Raw genomic sequence first — 21,178 nt, 5'->3', positions numbered from 1 at the left:
TTTCTTTCTGCGTTTTTTACAAGACATTAATTTACACGATCTGTATAAACATTCATTTTCTGCTTCTTAATTCCTCCACAAATACTTCCACTTTGCTTCCTTTTGTGAGCCAATTTTTAAACAAATACACTTCAAGCAGTGATAAACAATAAACACATTTAATAGAAGATGAGGCGTCGTTCGTGTCTGGGAACTGAGCCACACATGAAGAGGATGTTTGTACTGAAAGTGACCTGTTGACCCTGACCTGAATCTCACTGTCAGAAATATGCTTGCGTCAGATTACAAAACCAACTACTGAAATTCAGACTCAAATAATACATTTAAATTTTGTTATTGTTAAAATGCACGATAAACTAAAATGAATAACTGTATAAGATTAAGACATTATAAGATTAATATGATGAAACACTATATTGCTTATTGTTAGTTAATGCATTTATGATGTTAACAAATACAACTTTATTGTAAAGTGTTACCACCTTTTTTATGTAATACTTATTTTATATTATTTATAAAAATAATATTTTATTTTTATAACCATTTTTATTATGACTCATAACATCCACAATGTTATTGTAACTTTTATTATTATTCATTATTATCTTTATAAACATCATTAATACATTTACTTTTTATACTTACATTTTTTCATATTTGAACTTTCTTTTAAGATAAACGAATATAAAAATCCATGCACAAATACAGAAAGTGTAAAACTTTACTCACAGTCCTCTCAGTCTGATCCAGATCTTCTCTATCTGCTCCGGTTGCAGATACTTCAGTGAGTTGTTCTCGAAATCCTCAATCTCTTTGGTTGGTGAATCCATGTCAAAAAAGTCGACCAGACAAAACGACATGAACAGGTTTTTCTCCGGCCAGTGCGGGGACACGGACGATATCGGATTAGGACGCTCTGCGATAGCTGCGGACGTTTAATCTGTCACAGAGACAGCTGTAGCTCGTCCCTCATTCTGAACCTCTCTCTCTCTCTCCCTGTGTGTCTGTCTGTGGTAGTGGGTTTGTGTCAGCAGCTCTGGTCAGGTGTAGAGAGAGAAGCGCGTATGGCAGGACTGCATGGGGTCTCTCACGCTCCCCTCATGAATATATGGAGGGGGGCGGGAGGTGGGCTGAGGAGAGGAGGGGATTAAACCACTGCTGCTGATCTCTGTATTCGAGTCTCTGCTGTCATGCACAGACGTAAAGTATAACACCAGTGCAAGAGCAAGGAACGGTGAGAGAGATTAACACCAGATGGAAAAACAAAAGGATTTGGAGAAGGAGAGTGAGTGAGTGAATGAAAGAGGGGGGAGAGAGGGAGAGAGAAGCTAAGTTTTTTTAAAGGTATTTTTTTTAATTACACAATATTCCACTATTAATGCCAATGTCACACATTTATTTAAAAGCATGTAATAAAATGTATATTTTAACTTGAACTGCATAAAACTAATAGTTCAAGGTTATATTATCTGTAAAGAAAATAATGCATATTACTGCGCACCGAGGTCAAAGTGCTGCAAACTAAGTGCTCTTCCGCCATACAATATAGTTCTTATTTTTTATCTGCTTAAAAAAAATCACCATGTTTTATTTTGTGCCACCAAACTTACTCGTGTAACTACTCATCTTTAAATAGGGAAAACATGGAAGTGTTTGGTGGCCTCTTAATTCATCCCTGTTTGGATCCTAAGGAATGAATGTGGCTAGGCTAAATGCTAACACATTCACAACACGCTGTACAAAGATTAAGTGCACGCATTGAATAAAGATAGGTATGTATTAATTCGTCTAAGCTGAGGTAAAAACATAGTAAAATATTGAAAAACAGTGGTGTTTTCCTTTAATTGTAAATGAATAATCATTGCAAATTATTCTAAAGGAAAAAGCTTTTGTAAGTTTTGTCAAAATGTACTTGCTCCACCTCTAAAATTACTTTTCAGCCGACATCACCAAGCTCTGTTATTTTTCAACCTTTCAACCACCTGTCATACACAGAGGACAATGAAACCACAGCATGTTCTGTTTTGACAGTATCGCTCAATCTTATTCAGTGAAGTGACATTTAGAAAATACAAAAAAATCCACTACATTAAACATAAGCACAAAGAGGACCGGACTGTAATCGTCATTGCATTTAAAACACGCAGCAAAACAGCAGGTGGTGGTAGGCACAGAGATCATATCTCTGACTGAAGAAAAGCTTGAATGAACAACAAAACAATCACAAAAAAACCTACGTAGTTAAATCAAGGCAACACCGATATCCGACAGCGATTTACAATTAAGCGAAATTAGATTGAGTCGTTTGGATGAAGGCTGCTGATAAATAACTGACCGGACTCTGTTAGCATCCACAAGTCGACAGCAAACCTTCGCTGTTAAGGGTCTCTTTGAGGTTGATGTGGATAATGAATAATTAAGTTGAATCATTTCATTCAAGGTTCTGGATTTATTTTTTTGGTGCTTTTGCAGAATGTGACACTGGCTGGAATGAATCCGTGCGGATAAGACTGAACAAGTTTCTTGTCTGCAAAAATTCACTGGATGAGAAATAACGGGTGGTGAGAGAGGAAAGGTGCTGGGGGAAGAGCTGTTGAAAAGTGTGACCAAGAAGATAACGTGTGGGTGAAGGGATAAAAAGAGAAAGAGCTCAATTGGAAGAGAACTGTGCTAGCAACGGAAAGGTCATTGGTTTTATCCAGAGGGAGTACATACTGATAAAACGTATAGCTTAAATGCAACGCAAGTTGATTTGAAGAAAAGCATTTGCCAAATGCATAAAACTCAAAAAATCTATATTAATGTGGCATTTCATGATTGCAAGAAAAAAATATTAACTGGAGAAAGATTTAATCCCAAAGCTGTCAAATCATAATAAATCAATTCTACTACACAATACATCTAACAAACCAAACAGGAACTGCAAACAAACAGTAAATATTTGATCCAAAACACAAAGCGCACAGTTTGTAATTATTTGTTTGTGTCTAACAGGATTAGATCTACCACAATCGAATACATTTGCAAAGAGTCTGTAAAAACCATACTAAAGTCTCAAAATTTAATTCTGAGATAATGAGCATCAAAGTCTGATTTTAGCCATTAATTTCATTATAATTTTAATATTTGACATGACCTTATTCAATCAATATTAAAGAAATAAACAAAAATTTAGGGATGCACCGATACCACTTTTTTGGAATACGGGTACGATTACGAGTACTTGCATTTCAGTACTTGCCGATACCGATACTGAGTACTTAATAAAAAAAACATGATTTAAATTGACAGGTAACAGCTTTAGTCATATAATTTAACAAAAAAACAAAGGACTAGTTTTCCAGTTTGTTGTAAACTCTGCCTCTTTGGACAACACAAGAGGCATTAACCCCTTACACGCCGCTCAAACATAGACATTTCTCAGTCCTTGGTATCGATTCCAGGTATCGGGGGACTTTTAACGAGTATGAGTACTTTAGAAAATGTGGTATCGAGGCCGATACCCGATACCAGTATCGGTATATCCCTACAAAAATTTATTTTGATAAGAGAGCAACATTTTTTGTTGGCAGCCAGCAATCATTTGTGTGTAGCCTATACAACGACAAGAATTACGCTACCGTTAGCTGTTTTCCTATCATTAGTGCTGAGGGGTTAGTTGTAACAGCGTTACAATTAACCCCGCTTGGTGAAAATATTTTCAAGTCTACCAAAAAGTTGCTAAGAGCTGCAGACATATTTCAAAATGATGCTATGTTTTAGTCAACAAGACACTGATTAATATGACATAGCATTGCATTTGGTATCCTTACACACCCAACTCAAAAACCGAAAAAACATATGATGAAAAAATTTACTTACATGCCAACAAAACACTCTTTTATCAATAACTCCATGGCAAAACATTATATATTTCCATAAATTACCTGGAGGCCGTCTTTTGGCAGCGTGAAAACAATATAGACAAAACAAATCGCTCAACCCTGTGCAACAATCTAAACAGTCCACGTTACAACTAACACCGCTTTAGTTTTTGCCCCATGCACACCTACTTTAATGCCTGACTAAAACACAACTGGTTTACATTTAGATTAACGAAGTTTCCTACAGTAAGACTCAGAATTACTGTAACTATCTAACCAATGTGCTAAGATCATCAACCTGCTATTTGTGAGGAATGTCATAAACTTTATTACAGGTTTAATGTGATAAGAAAAATTCACTGCTATATACATATTAGGGCTGGGTGTCGATTCAGATGTTCCGGATTGATCCGATTTTGATTTATAAGCTATCGGATCGATTCGGTTTCGATTCTCGGTTCGATTCCGATTCTCAGGCGATTTTTATACTCGATTCTCAATTAAACTCTATGAATATAGATTTAAAACGAATACTTTATTTTAAAAAAAACAGTGAACATAAGTTTACAAGTGGGTAATTAATAAAAAGAAATTAAAAGCCACCAACCTGTATATTACACTTTTTTATTTTAGGTACACTTGGGTACATTAAAACAGAACCCATCTCTAATTTTCAAATGCATGCTGAAAAAAAGTCAAAACAGTCACATTCCTTGATTAAATAGGATCAGGTTATTTAAAAAAAAAATTGATCCGTGGCCTTTGAGAATCGATTTTTAATCGACCACGTAAAACCCCCCTGATTAATCGAAAAATCGAAATTATTGCCCAGCCCTAATACATCTTAACTCTTTCTCCGCCATTGACGAGATATCTCGTCAATTAAGAGAAAACGTCTTTCCGCAATACCGCTATTATCCACCAGGTGGCGCACTTCCGCAACTTATACAACCCGGAAGTAGCGCCTCACATGAAAGAGAAAGAACTCCATGTATGTTTTAAAGATCGCTCTGCATCTGATCTCTATCAAAAGTCATTCGCAAAAATTGAATTATCTCAGCTTTTTGCTCAAAATTGGGTGTTTTTGAAGAAACCTACCCATGTTTGAGAGGTGATTACAAGAGAACTAATGAAGGTAGGATGAAACGTTTTTTTTTGTTTGAAAGCAGAGGGTTTGTTCTTTCATATGATATATTGTTTGTTTATATATTTAAAGAAGAACATTTTCTGGAAGGCATTAAACTTTTGTGAAAATCATGAAAAATGTTGGCGCTGGCTGGCAACTTTTTAAAAAAATGCTGGCGGGGAAAGAGTTAATATGTAAAGTTACTTTGAGACAATGTTACATTGTAAACAGGCGCAACATAAATACATTAAATTTCTTTATTCATTTGAAATAATAGTTAAATAGGGCCCTATAATTTCCGCGATCACGGAATCGCGGACGGAATCGCGGAATTGGCTAATTAACACGGAATCTAGTATTAACGCGGAATTTCGCGGAATTTTACATATTTTGAATAAAATTATGTTTTTGTGTGGGAGACGAACGTATGTCTGTGGGAAATGCAGACCAGGGGAAGTAAATCTGGGCGACACGCCCCCTCCCGTGTTTTCAGACCCCCTCCAAAACACTGAAACCATGGCGAAGCGGCTCTCCACGACTCTGCTTTCGTCAGCGAAAAAATAAAGAAATTCGACGCTAAGCACTTAGTTCCGAGCAGGTCTCACATGACTTTTATGTGACCGGAGAACTGTTATTTTGTAAGTTTTGTCAACACTCTGTTCACGGTGAGCGCAAAGATACAAAGATTTTATAGGGCCCTAGTTAAATAATAATTTACAAAAAATAATAAAATAATTGTATGAAAAATGAAATAATCATTTTAAACTATGCTTAGTTTGGTTTAGTTATAGTCCGAATCCAATTATAGCAGAATTATTTCACTGCAAAACAAGAACCAGTTCATAATCATAAACCAACAGAAAATACTGCCTTTCCTCAGACCATAAAAATGAGGAAAAGAACCAGATAATTGCAAATGTCCCTGTGAAAAATTTACGCACAATGTTCTAGACGGAGCAATGAACCTGAATGGTAAAACTATATTAAAACGGTTCATCACTAAAACTCAACTTGGGAAGTTTATTTCGGCAGAAGCTCTCCTAAAAATGACTCACCAATGTGTAGACAAAAAATTCTGCAAGAGCTTAGGTTTCTAAATTGGCAAAACACCCCAAAAAAAATCATGGAATTATTCAAATTTGACCTTCCCTAAACAAACAGGTAAAAGCAAAAAGCACATGAATATTTAAGATAACAAAAATGAAAACCTCTGAAGGGAGATGCAATGTGTTTTGCATGGAATAATTGATGATGGGCCTTTGAATTATTCAAAAATATTTTTTTACATATTTTATTTTATACTAATTCACCAGTCGATTATTTCACCTATACCACGGTTCCCACAAACATTGCTCTGATGGTTATTTAAGATATTTGATAGGCTTGTGGGAATTTTACAGAAAAATAACCAACACCTACAGTCTGATGTTTTTTGTACACTTTTCTGGAAACCCTATGAGAATGTTGAAGTTGTCTTCAGTTAGTTGAAATAAACTGGATTTCCAGGATTAGTCACGATTAGTTTCAGTCCCTGGAAAACAAAGCTCTGACGATCCATTGAAGAGAATCAGTCGTGTTCACGTGGATAATAATGACCAGTTATCATAATCAGCTAAACATTGGATACTCAAAAATATGCAAAGTTCGCGGCCTAGACTCTCTAAAAGACGTCCAAGAGTTTTGCTTGAGGCAGTTAGTGGAGTCAAAAAGTTTGGTTCTTCTGAATTGCTTGTAGGTGTTAAAAAGATGGGAGCGTCTCATTGGTGTGGCTGTTGATGAAGTGCACAACGTTGTTCTATTGTGAGTAATGTTGTTTATTTATATGCTATTCGGTTGGCTGGTTATTTCAATAATACCAGCCGACTCGTTATTATGGGGAGTCCGAAACGTGACGTTAGATGAAACAAACTGTGATTGGTTGTTTGACATGTCAGTCAAACAGCTTGTGGGCGGGGCTTTGTCCAGAAAAGCAGCGAAAAACACCAGACCTTTAGTATTGAAGGTTACGCGGCTGGCTACCCAAGAGTTTGCCCATAACCAGACAGAGACATCAGCCTGTCCATAACCAGAGAGAGAGATCAGTCTGTCCATAACCAGGAGGAAACATCCGTCAGTCCATTACCAGAAGGATTAATCAGTCTGTCCATAACCATAAAGAGAGCTCAGTCTCCGCATAACCAGAGAAAGACATCAGTCTGTCCGTTACCAAAGAGAGATCAGTTTGTCCACAACCAAAGAGAGACAGATCAGCCTGTCCATAACCAAAGAGATAGATTAGTTTGTTCATTACCAGAAAGACATCAGTCTGCCTATACGCTAAGAAAGACATAAGTCTGTCCATAACCATAAAGAGAGGTCAGTCTGCCCATAAGAGAGAAATCAGCCGTCCATAACCAGAAAGAATGATCAGGCTGTCTATAACCAGAGAGAAACCAGTCTGTCCATAACCATAAAGAGAGAAAAAAATTAGTCTGTACATAACTAGAGCCATCAGTCCAGGAAATTAACCATTAACCAAGAAATAAAAAATATATATTGCTTGAAATTAGGAATTCTGTCCTAGAAATTTAATCAATTTCGTCATTCGATTTAGACTTTCTTTTAAGAATATACAAGGTAAAATAAGGATGAGAAAAAGAGAGACAGACAGAGAAAGAAATTGAGGCAAAGAAATGTACATTTGCATTATTAATTAACATTGCTGGCATATCTAATCATCTAGTCATTGGTCTGCCTGCGTATACTGATGACCTACCGGAATATTCCCCGTTCATTAAAAAATTATTCAGATTGTTCAATAACTAAAACCAAGTATCGAATTTTATAGTGAGCATCCATATAAATCTGTCGAGTGGGGAGGAAGGGTGAAATATATTCACCAGTCTCAGTATTCAGGGGAGAAAGGTGCTAGTTGTCAAAGGCAATATCTCAAAAGCCATAACGTTTTTGGGTTCTCCTCTGGCTAACCAAAATTAACATGCCAAAATTAGTTTACTGCAAGTCATGCATCATAAACAATGTTCAAAACAAAATGATATTAATTAAGCTAAAAGAAATAAAGTTTGGGTGGTAATACGCTCACATCCCTTACACATAAACACAACATTAATGACTAGTCACAGGAGTTATTCTCACGGCACAAATACAAAGCCGGACTGGACACGCTAATTAACATCCAACCGGCAACATGAATTATTGAGTTTTTAATCCCGCCCGCTCACAGTCGGGTCCGCACCGGGCAGGTCAGGTGACTAACGATGGAAGAGAAAGTCATATTGAGTAACACGCCCCTTAAACATGGCAGCTACTGGTCCTTTAGACTTATATAGGTCCGAATAGGTCATAGAAAACAAATCCCTTCTCTTCTGGGCTTCCTTTGTGCAAGAATGAAAGGATTAAAAAAGCTTGAAATGCAATGAACAGGGTTCCCACCCCTTAGTTAACGTCAAATTCAAGGACATTTCAAGGACTTTCCACGTCCAATACCTTCAAATTTAAGGATTAAATGTGGGGACACATTTCAAGTGAGAGCAAGGTTACATCGTGTTACCTTTTAAGATACATTGTTACAGTTCCCTTTCAAGGGAACTCGCGCTGCGTCACTGCAGTGACACTTTGGGGACGCCTCCAGGGGTCTAAATGTGTATATCAAATTCAACCAATGGTGAGGCTTAACAACAAAGACAGAGTGACGCAGGAGCCAGGAAGTATATCGCTATCTGAAATATTGCCAAAGATGGCATTACAGGGACGCAGGAAATATGGCAAGGGAGACGCAGCGTCTCGTTCCCTTCTCTGGGAACAACAGTTACATACGTAACCCGAGACGTTTTCATGCGTCAAACACAACTATGCAAAAAAACATTTTGGTATGAATCAACATTCACATACAGAAGATATAAGCATTTAAAGCAAACAGTTTAGCATGTGTGCTTAAAAGGCTAGAAATTTTATGATATTATCCTACACTACACAGGGAATAATATGAATTTTTTTCCCGGAAAACTTCTTGCATAAAATAGATTCAAGCACTTTCAATGACCTGTATCTATGTATGTATATTTTCAAAAACTTCCCAGGGCCTTGAATTATTTCCACCAGATTCACAAACTTTTAAAGATTTCAAGGACCCGTGGGAACCCTGAATGAATGTTATTCTCTAGCATCATTTCTACTTGATGATTTAATCATAGACTACATCAATTTGTAATTTTTTACAATTCTCTTTTTTATGAACAATCCTTTACTTTTATCCTTTACATAAAAAAAACATAAAGCACTACTAAATATACAAATAAATGATATTTTAAAAATAATGTACGTCTAAAGCTTTAAGACTCTTTTCCAAACACAGCCAGGCGCAGCGTTGCTCGGCAAACATTTGTACTGAATCTGAATGGTGTTTATCAGCACTGCGTTTTCACCGGTAGCCTTCACGATCCCCTCAATCTCGCTTTCATTCACTCTCTCCATTCAACAAGGTAGGGCTGCGCTCACCTGGAAAATTAGGTTTTTCCACTAAAATGAGCTCTGCTTGCTTTAGACCTATCGGATAGCCGGAAAAGAGTTCGGCTAAAAGAGAAGCAATAATCAAAAGGAAACCCAAGGTGCCGGGTTGTTTGGACGAGATGAGAATGGGGCGCCCGCCTGTGCGTGCTCCCACGCTCCCCAGCTAAAGATCGGGATGCGCGCAAAGGTCAAATCATTCATAAGTCAGGAGAAGCATCGGGGACAGCTGATGTGAAGAGAGACATTCGCTCTTCTGAAACAATCCCGCTGTGTCTCTCACCTCAGACATAATGAGTTCATTCAGAGGAGATGAACCTGAGCCCGCAGCGTTACACAATTTACCTCAGAGAGAGAGAGAGAGGTGGTGAAAAAGAGAGAAATGAAGTGAGAAATAAGTCTCATTCAACAATCATCTTTCGTAAGGAGGAAATTAAGATGCATGTGGGCATGACTGCATAACGTCTTACTAACCTGGAGAGCATTCAAAGATTAACAAGGAAGAGTTACAACCAACTATTTTGATAAGAGTAACTGATCACATTTTAAAAAGGCGAAAGCATATTGATCATACTTATGCCTTAAAGGGATAGTTCACCCAAAAATTACAATTCTTTCATCATTTTCTTACTCTGATGTTGTTACAAACTTCCTTTTTCTCATGAACACTAAGGAAGATATTTTGAGGAATGTTTGTAACCAAACCAATCATGAGCCCAATTCACTTTCATAGTAAGAATCCGAATCTGAGTAAGTCACCTCTTGGTAAATTGAGATAATAAGTGCATCCGACATTCCAATCTATGAGGGTCACGCTGGATCAGTTTAACTCTTTAGTCACGCAATCTTCAGATAAGACTAATGGAAGAGCAGACCTGTCAATCTTAATGTCCTACCTAGAAAAACAACATAGACCAAAACTAGACAGAAGATGAGGCAGCTCCTCTTCAATCACTCACTTAACCAGGCCTCAGTGGTAGACACACACACTTCTTTACCATTTTAATTAAGCTCTCTCTCTCTCTCTCTCGCACACACACACACACACACACATAAACACACCTTGCCATCATCCTTTTGTATCTCCTCACTCACGCACACACAGAGAAAACTCACTTAAAGAGTAACTAAACCCTAATCCAACTTTTTTTAGTTAATGATCTGTAAGAATGATGGTTTATTAGTGCTGTTCATTGATTTTAGTAGGTTTTTTAACATTTGGATATAAAGTGTTTCAAAACTACAATATATGGTGTAAAAACGAGTGAGTGCTGCCCTCTTCAGGTTGAACGGTGGCTACTGCAGTTGAATTTTCCTATTGGATGTTGGGACCAAAAAATGACTCGTGACGTAAGCAGGTTCAAGATCACCACGCCCTTGTTACGATCTCACCACACACTTGGTACGAGCTTAGTTCGTCCCCTCTATCTCTGTTGGGATCTGCCCACTTTTCTTGCATTTTTCAAATATTGCCAGTGGGTGGAGTCAGGCTTTGACCAGGGGTTTAGTTACGCTTTAAACTTCCAAAACATTTTCATTGTCTCATTACTGGTTACTAGTGCTATTCTTCTTTCTGAAAAAACTTTGTTGTGCATCGCAAACAATACCTCAAAATCTTGTGAATTGAAGAGTTTGAGGGGCTTTAAAGGTACAGTGTGAGACTTTTCGTGGCATCTAGCGGTGAGACATGATTTGCAACAAACGGCTTAGTCCATAGCTCAAAGAAGCATAGTGAAGCTACGATAGCCGTAGTGAAGGTATGAAATTGCGGTGTGTGTAGTAGGGCTGCAAAATGATTAATTACGACTTATCGTTTGCAGCATAAAAGTTTGTGTTTACACCATATATTTGTGTGTACGGTTTATAATAATTATGTGTGTGTAGTTTTAAATGGTCATTTCATGAAACTAACTTTCATGAAAACTTACTTTTTCTCTTCAGGTGCTTTGACGCTAGCAAGTGCAAAGGTAGAAACTAGATCACTACTCACTAAATAAGGAGTGAATCAAAACATTCATTTGGCATTTGCAAGTTTACCTATAGCAAGCTAATAATATAATACACATTCATTCATGAATAATGATTCAGTTCGATTCCCAAGACACGACGATGCTTACCCGACTGGCCAATAGGAACGTCAACGTGGCCCCGCCCATGACACAATTTTCACAGAGAAAGCAAAATCCTGACACGAGAGCAAGAAATTGCATCGAGAGCAAAGAAAAGCGTTTTGCTAGAAACACTTTTTTTTAGAGAAAATGTTTTCACACTAATAGCAAAAAACATATACTTGAGAGATTTTTTTTCTCAGAAATAATTTTAAAAATTTCAAATTTATATTTTTTATGTTCTATCATGAGAAAATACTTTCTCTCAAAACTTTTTTTTAGTCTCAAATATTATTATTTTTTGCTATTGGTATAAAAACTTTTTCTCTGAAATATTCTTTTTTTTTCTCATGAAATGCTTCTTTGCTGTCAGTGTGATAACTTTTTCTTTCAAATAGTTTTATTTCTCTCAGATCATTTAATTCATCGCATGTAATAAAGACGCATATATCGCTCCATAGACTATCAGCTGAGGGACAGAGAACAGAACGTACATCATGTTAATTTTCTTCATTTTGCGAAAAGCACATCATTTTGTTTTTATTTGGAGTGGACTTAAAATATCTAGACAATTTAACATTTTAAATAATGTATAAATCATATATGTTTGTCCTAAATCAGACCAGAGCGGCCGATTGCTTTGCTAAAAATTGCTTTTATCAACCGATACCGATTATTGGCCGATATATCGGTGCATTTCTAATTTGAAGGTTTTCTACCATTCTAACACTTCTTCTTTATATCTAGCGACTGGTTATATTCCTTCTCTCGAAAGAGACCGGGGCAAGGCTTTAGCACACAACATCAACACGCTACACACAGATTTATTTGGCGAAACTCTCTCACCTGCAACCCATCACCAAATGTGCCGTATCGAGTCACCCCCAAGTGCACAATAGCACACTAATAGAACATTAGGGATTCACTGGAGCACAGTTTACGATGGATATTTATAGCAGAAGGTGCCTGGTGCTGACGTCATACGGTCCCCCACCCTCCCATCCTCACATGGGGTGATTAATGAGGAGCTGCTCGCTACACAAAACACAAGACCGCTGGAGTCTCCCTGTTTAACAGAGCCAGTCACACCAGCAGACAGCCGAGTCCAAAATATGACTGTTTCATCATCTATTTTCATGTCGTTTTCTTTCAGATGACTGGAACAACTGGGTGGATGGACACAAGGGTCACTGTCATCCTTGTCAAATTTGACTGGGTTATACTGAGATTGCGGTTTTAATATTATATGAATAATACATGTGTGTGTACTGTGTGTAATTATTTAAATATAAATACACAAACATTCATGTGTATATATTTAAGAAACATGTGTATATGTAATATTATGTTATAAGTTTAAACATGTAAATGTATATATTACAATTTCTTCTTAAATTTATACATGTATTTGTGTATTTTTATATATTTATAATGTATTTGCGATTAATCGTTTTACAACCCTAAAAACATTTGCGGTCATACATTCTTTCAAACCATTGATCTTGGTGTTGTTAGTGCCATGCTTTACCAATCGAGTTTCATTGACATAAGAAACCAATATAGTCTGAGCTGTCTTTTTAAGTATCTGGTAGTGTATTACAAAAACACACACTCCTGATTACACCCAATTTTAAAATCTGACCAAAAACAGATGGATTAGTCCCTTTGTCACTGCACACAACCATAAAGAGAAATATACTACAACACGGCACCTGTGGAGGGTGCCATAACCATCAATCCTAAACACGATTGGGATGTTATTATTGTGATTTATTATTTATGTATAATACTACAGGTTTTGTGGTGACCTGTAAACAGCTTAAGTTCAGCAAGACATTTTGGTGACGGATAGAGTCAATATTCTTTCTTAAAAATGAAAGTTCATCCAAAAGTTCTATCACAAAACATTTTTTTTCTTGCTATATGAGATTCTTGAGATACATTTAAGAGTTGTTTCTTAAAAAAAAAAAAAAAGTGTTAGCAACCTATGTTGGTCAGATCAGTCTCATGGTTATATTTAAAGCACAGCACAGAGGAGGATTTCCAAAGAAGTTTAAACCGGACTTCCTAAAACAGGATCTGCTATTGCATCATGGTTCAAAACGCTTAAAATTGTAGACTTTTAACATTCAAACACCTGCTCTGGTCTGACACAATAGTGATTGGCTACCAACACCATCACTAATTCGATCTTGGCCAATCAATCCTTTATTTGGCATGTTCACAGTACGTTGAAGGTGAGATATGTAATGCCAAACCTGATGGCGGTCTTCTCCATGGCATCAGGAGTGTCGATAGCGGGCAGGTCATCTGCCAGAATCTCCTCGGGACTTCTCGGGTCAATCACGATCCCGCGCTTATCCTTATCCTTGATCCCGATGCCTGCTGTGATGGCATTCCACAAAGCATTCTGGGACTTGGAACCTGATGCAACAATCAGAGATCAAAAGCTCAGAGGACACCAGAATGTCAGGTCAAGGCAAGAAGACAGACATGCAACATTTAACCTTACAGAAAAGCATCCTGGTGCTGTTTTAAATATCTGGAACGCCTCTCATTCAATAATTTAGGGGGTTGCTACAGTATTGTATAAATATATAAAAACAGTGCAACTATCTCTCTCTCCTCCTGGAATTTTAACACCTGCCACAAGCTTAAGTATAACAGGTCAGTATGTCTGATCAATGACAACTGTAAATTTCATTGTATCAGACCCAAACTTGTTTCATCAGTAAAAAAACATATTTTATAAAGTCAACAGCTCAGCACACGTGTCTGTTATTTAAATACTCACGTGCAAAGCGTGCCAGAGGTCTCGAACTGCTCTCTCCAGCTTCATTCGCCACTGCAGAAAAAAGTTACAAGAAATACACAGATGTGAGGACACATAAGGATGAGGGCCTTTCTGAAACAACAGTGATGACTCACTAAATGATTTCTTTCCACCAAATGTCAAGTTTAGTCACAAACACAAAAATCTGTAAATGTAATTTCCATTTCATCTGAAATGTTGTTTGTACGAAGATGCATTCAAAAGCCTTCAATAAATATATCAAAACTCACTCTAAGTGATGTTATTTACATGTAACATACAAATATGTTAAAGATACACTAGGCTAATAGGAAGATTAAGGATAACAGTTGCACCATTTTGTGCATGTGTCTCATCAGAATATCATTGCATATTTTGGAAAATTGGTTATAGATTAGATTAGATTTTATTTTATTTAAGTGTCATGCACTCATAGGTGCCCAGCCCACATGGGCTTATAAGACACTATCCAGTTATTAGGAAAGATGACCATCAAACAAGAAAAACAGACAATATAACACACCACACCATCCTGACATACTCACAACTAAATCACCTTATCCCAGGATACAAAGTTTTTTGTCTCATTGTCCATGCCTTCTCAACAAAGGTTGCCACACAAAAAAATTTCATTTTCAAATTAAAACTGCAAGCAGTGATTCAAGGGCCCTCGCACACATGACACCGCCACGCCGTGGCATAAGAATTAAAGGGAACAGTAGTAAATAGGCATTTAAGCATGTAAACATAGGTGAACTAATTAAAAGTGTAGTATAATGTGCCACATTTCCTGTTGCCAATTACAAATTACAGCGAGGTAGTTAAAATTTGTAAGTGGCGCTATAGAACCATTTTCCCACGCCTAATTCCAAAGCCCACACCACACTTAAATTTTCACCACTCTTGACATCTGTGCAAAATTTCATGAGTTTTCGAGTATGTTTAGGCACTCTAAAGTCCCGCTGAAGTCGGAGAAGAAAAAGAAAAAAAAATAATAACTCCTTGAAGAACAATAGGGTCCTCACACCCCGGTGTGCTCGGGCCCTAATAACCAAGACATAATTTCACCTTCAGGCATCCAAAACAAATCCGGGTTTTTCTGTTGCATCATAGTATACAAATCAATTCTTAAATTCTTAAAACATAAAATGAAATTCATCCTCCACCAAACATAAATCACATACAGAACATATACCTGTTATAGTAAAGGTATTAAATGTAAACAGCAAAGCAATTACTTATGGACATGCAAAACAATTTGTGACAACTAGCCCCGGTCCCCCGCCTACACACCAGCGCGGTTTGTCTTTTAAACGCTAGCCGAGTTTATCTCCAGGCTGTTTTATGGCTAAGGATCATAAAAGCTACGAAAGGTTTTTAATAAGACGCATTTGTCAACAGAAACTTTTACCACAGAAAGCAGAAAAGGGCAAATCCGATGTTTCCTCAGAACCTGACAAAATCTAGGAGTGTTGCCAGGTCTGGTTTATAAACGGAAGGCATTGTAAACATCAAGCTTGATTTTAACCACCTAATAAGACACTTTAAGTTAAAAAGTAGGAAGGTGGAGGTTATAGTAAGCATTATACTTATAGTCTTATACACAAAACACAGGATTTTAACTTATTTCTGTTCGTTTGGGGCTGGTTTTTATTTTTTCTTAAGATCTGGCAACACTGGGTCAAAAGTTGCATTTACTGAATCGGCAGGTATTTTCTTTGTCATACTCTTAATCTCTGGGTCTGTAACCTTGTATTTTTCCTGTCTACAAATCAAAAAGTATAAAGCTGAGCTTTAGAAGCGATTCTCTTTCTACTTTTAATTTTTTCTTACTAATTTCTACAGAAAACTGCTGAAAGTAGGCTAATATCGAGAAAGTGCATTGCTATGCTATAAATAACTGAATAAACAGCGCCCCCTGTCGGCCACCTGACGAAAGTACACAACTCACCAACAACAGATTGTTTTTAGTTTGAACAGCTCTTACATTTATTTTACTCTAGGACTAGTCTAATCTAGTTGTAATCTTTATATTGTGTTTTAGGTAGACTATTTTAAGATCTGTCCAGGGACAACGGATGAAAAATAGCCTGTCTAATTCTGGTGCATTTACTGTACATTAATGTAAATTGGCCCTGTCAACAAAAAAGAATCCCTGTCTGGGATTCTGGTTGATAAACAGCAGCTTAGGGGTGTCACACACGGTTTCTAGAGGACTCTGGTAATGCAGAGTTTGGGTGTGATCCTAATCAAACACACCTGAACTTAACCAATGTCAATAAAATACATAAAAATTACAAACACGTGTGTTAGAAGCAGGACTAAAACTAATAACTCTTTTTCTTCAGAAGGATTCAGCATCGTTATTGTAATAATTGTAATCGTAATTTGACCTATTGGTCAAAGCGAAAAATAGAGATGCTTGCTGATGACATTTTTTTTTGTTTTATTGTATTATTTTATTAATTGTCTAACTAATCTCATAATCTAACACTCACAGTTTAATTCTTATTCTACAATAGACGAATTTACAAAACCAAACAAAAAAACAGACAAAAAAAGGTTAATTTGTACCGACCATCTTCCTGATTTCCCTAATAAATATTGCACTTATAGGTTTTGCAATACCATCCATCTGATTACATAATCCCTAACAAATGTAATCTACAGTGATAAGCTGTGCTATCTGAAACAGCTAGAATAAAACTTTAAAAAAAAAACATTGCTTTCAGATAACATATCACTTTACGGAACATGCAGACTATAGAAAAGTGTTGTCTAAATAAAACACATCAAAAAAATTGTAACACTGCATGCACACAAAATATTCACACACAACATACCACTTCAATACCTAACAATAATACAGTTAAAGGTACAATACAGTTTCGGTATAGTAAAAAGGGTCTCCCAGAAAAGCTAAAGAAGCTTATAAATTGGGACCCATGGTTTATATAAAGGTAGTGATACAGACAATATACACAAATCCTGTACCACCTGCAACCAGATGGTGGGTAAAAGTACACAGAGGCATATCAGGACATACATAAAAAATTATAAAAAATATATACACATACAGTCATGCACATACATCCCATCAATCCACGAAAAACAAATTTCACACTAAACATAGGTTGATATATAGTTATTTTTTAGTTGTTTTTTGAAGTTGGAGATAGAAGACAACACCTTAAGGCTATCATCAGTCCCGTTCAAGATCTGCGGCCCCCTACAAACAACACTCATACTAGCACGCACATGACGGTGATATTTTCCAAATATAAGTGGTTTGATTCTCGTTTGGTATGTATGCTGGGGGCTTACAACTTGAAACATAAGACAGGCATTATGAAATTCATTTAGCTCAGGTAGTCTCAATAATTCAAAGCGATAAAATAGTGTATAAAATATAATATAAATATAATATAAATGTATAAAATATGCAAAATAAATGCAAAAAGGGCATCTGAAAAGTACGAAAAATTTTAATTTGAAAAAACAAGAAAACTGAAATCATTTGTTTAATAAGAACCAGGGCCATAACCACAATAGCTAGACAATAACGGTGCATTCACACGGGACGTAAGCATTGACGCTTCATATCACTTTCAATGGGTGACGTCATGCATTGCCAAACTGAATTGTGGATCCGTCTGCACTGTGTCACAGCAAAAGTTGAACATTTCTCAACTTTTCAAGCGGCAACGCGTGCATCAGCCAATCAGATCTAGGCAGAGCCAGTCAATTACGTTTATGGAAGACCGGAGCATGTGTTGCGGCCACTGTGATTGGCTGTTGGCCACGCTTCAGACAAGCCTTCCGTCAAGCGTAAACGCTTTCGCCCCATGTGAATGTACTGTTAACGCTTGACAGAAGGCTTGTCTGAAGCGTGGCCAACAGCCAATCACAATGGCTGCTTCACAGGTTCTTATCTTCTATAAATGTAATTGGCTGGCTTTGCCTAGGTTATTTGCATAAGGCGATCTGATTGGCTGACGCAGGCGTTGCTGCTTAAAAAGTTGATGTTCAACTTCTGCCGCAAGCAACGGCAGTGACGCGGCACCCACGGATCCACAATTCCGTTCGGCAATGCTTAACGTCACCCATTAAAAGTGAATGGGAAGCGTTAACGCTTACGCGCCGTGTGAACGTACCGTAATGGCCAAATTGCCCAACTCAAATAATTAAATTTTTTCATTAAATGTTTTGGTCCCAACCCCCCAATATTCAAGGTGTGGTTACGGCCTTAATCCGGACAATGCTGAATAAAAAGGGTTAAAAAGCAAAAAAGAACAACAACATAAAGTAGCGAGCGAGAGAGCGGGAGGAAGATGTGAGATGGTTAAGTGGAGGCCGTTTGAAGGGTTAAGTGAGGTTGTCTGCGGGTGTTGCTGAGGTAATGAGAGGGAAATTTAGAGAACCTTTAGCACAGCGAGTTCATCAGGCGGCCGAATGTCCAACGAGTGTCAGTGCTCAGGAGAGGAGAAAAGACTCTTCATTAGCGATAATGACTCCCGCTGGGCAGCTCACACGACTCCTCTAATGTGCTGATGACAGAATCTGCCTCAGCGGGGGGAAACACACTGTCACCCACGCCTCCTCTGCCAGGTAACTAGAAAAGACCCCCTCAGTTTCCATCCACATACACTGTGCACCTGACCCAGGAGCTTTGGTGACGTGTCAACAGGTGCTTTAATGAGATCCCTCTGGGCGTCCTACCCACACATATATACATATACACAGAGGCACTATAGGGAAGATATGGGTTGGGGTTTGTTTGTTCGGTTTATTCACTACTAGGTCGTGACATCACATCCTGCCTCTGCCGGTGACCATGGAGACGGTAATCGCGCAGGCAGCATGGGAGATGCACGGGAGAAAACCCTTTCGGCCCCTGCGTGACTGTTTGTGTGGGCTTGCGTTACAGTATGTACACGCTTTTACGATAAACACCGGTTCCTGTGAGAATTGATCTCATCAGGAGGAATTAAACGGACAGGTTGGTAGTCACAAAAGGATTCGTGCGACAACGGACACACCATGGTTTTACTACAGTTGAAAAAAAAGGTAACCACAAAATAACCATGGTTTTGCTGATAGTAATCAACCCATTGAAAAAAAAACATGGTTACTACACTTTTACCACACTAAAACCATGCTTAATTTTCAAAAGGGACCTTTTGCAAAGCACGTCACCATTTAGCACTGATTGTGTCTGTTATATAAGCCTTGACCTTTCAGAAATAATTGTCGACAATTCACATCCACGACAACTGTCATGTCACGTCACTGGTATTGTTTTGCATCTACTCGAGTCTACCCCGCCAACCCCAAAGCCTGCCAGACTTTTTCACGGGCAGATGTCGTATCCCTCGCTATCTGACAGTGCAATAAAAGAATTGTGGCTTTTGGAGAACACAGAGCACCGTGAGTCACTTCACCAAAAAAAGTTGTTTCTTACGCAATCTAATTGTACTCAGGCGACTGGCTGAAAGAAACCCGGAGAGACTTGACTAAAACTGAGTCTAATTGTTGCTTTCATGTTACTATGACACACCCAGAGAGAGAGAGAGAGAGCGTTTATATGCGAGAATGGTGCTCTTGAACCAATTTACCAAAACATTTATGGCTTGTGAAGTTCACAAACCTTCACACATGCACAAACTAAGAAATCTAACAAGCTAAACATCTGTTTAAAATAAAGTTTCAAACAATATCCATACAAAACCATGCACAGCAACAGCACAATCTCACAAAAAACTAAACCAGTGCTGGCCACAGAAACGCACCCACGCACACCTGACCAGCTGTTCTTACCAATGGTGAAGCTGTAACCGTCGATGCTGAATGTGGCACTCCGGCATTTTTTAAATCCTTGTTTTTTCGAGCTCAGCTCTGACATCTCGAAGCTTCTTGAAGGACAACTCTTCTGTTCGTGAAGGGACGGACTTTAAAAGCAGACTACTCAGGTCTTCTGAGTCAACACGTCAAAGATCAGAGGGGATCATTAGCGATAAAAGTGAAAGGCTTGGCATCTCCGGTGGGGACCACATCCCATGTGTAAAAATCTCTCGTGGGGTCTTTACACAGGCACTTTATTTTAGCTCTTTCTATCTTGGTTGCCTGTCATAAACTGTATGGAGAATAAACACAGATGGGAGATGTCTCTCTCTCTTGTTCTCTCTCTGCCTCGCTCTACCCCTCCCATTCACACTGTGACCCTTCCCACTGCTACATTGTGTTTGATTACACTCTCGCTCTCATTCACTCATTTATTTAAGGAGTGAGCAAACATGTATGTATTAACTGATCGGAGTCAGTGAAACGGTGATGTTTATTAGTTTCTGGCTCTTTAGATTTGTGTGTGGTTACTGTACATGTGGGTGTGTGTTTACAAGCACCATAGGGAATCGTGATGTTGGCATGTGATACCACGGCACCAAATAAATGCTCAAACAAAAATATTGCATGGACAAAAGCTTGAAGAAGGTTACATTTTATTTGTTTATTGTTTCCGTTTGTACTTCATATGAAACATGCTTCGTTCATTATTGCCACAGAAGAACTATTTCGAGTTCCCCAAAGAACCATTTTTCCAACCTTTTTATAACCTTAAAGAGATGATGAAATAAATGAAAATTACCCCATGATTTACTCACCCTCAAGCCTACTAACACAAATTGAGTTATTTTAGTAAATGTTCTTGCTCTTCCAAGTTACGGTAGAAAAAAGGGTGCACGACTTTCAAGCCCCAAAAAGTGCA

General features: G+C 37.8%; 1 protein-coding gene across 4 annotated transcripts in view; it reads right to left on the bottom strand.

Annotated features, from left to right (window-relative positions):
- Positions 1–20,538, bottom strand: part of pde1ca (phosphodiesterase 1C, calmodulin-dependent a) — an 84,941-nt gene extending 64,403 nt beyond the window's left edge. For 3 of the 4 annotated variants that reach the window (XM_065258546.2, XM_065258547.2, XM_065258548.2), the window contains exons 1-3: positions 20,233–20,538; positions 14,398–14,448; positions 13,862–14,027 (exon numbers count right to left, since the gene is read on the bottom strand). In XM_065258546.2, coding sequence (XP_065114618.1) covers positions 13,862–14,027; positions 14,398–14,448; positions 20,233–20,317 — 302 coding nt within the window. In that variant the 5' untranslated portion in view covers positions 20,318–20,538. Of the gene's footprint in view, positions 1–729; positions 1,203–13,861; positions 14,028–14,397; positions 14,449–20,232 lie in introns of those variants that run through there. The other variant, XM_065258550.2, reaches the window with a different exon arrangement.
- Between the last annotated feature and the right edge of the window lie 640 nt (positions 20,539–21,178).

Source organism: Paramisgurnus dabryanus, chromosome 22 (assembly GCF_030506205.2).
Source record: "Paramisgurnus dabryanus chromosome 22, PD_genome_1.1, whole genome shotgun sequence".
NCBI classification, from domain to species: Eukaryota; Metazoa; Chordata; class Actinopteri; order Cypriniformes; family Cobitidae; genus Paramisgurnus; species Paramisgurnus dabryanus.
Note: the sequence above shows the minus strand (reverse complement) of the source record. Positions and strands in the feature narration are given on the sequence as shown.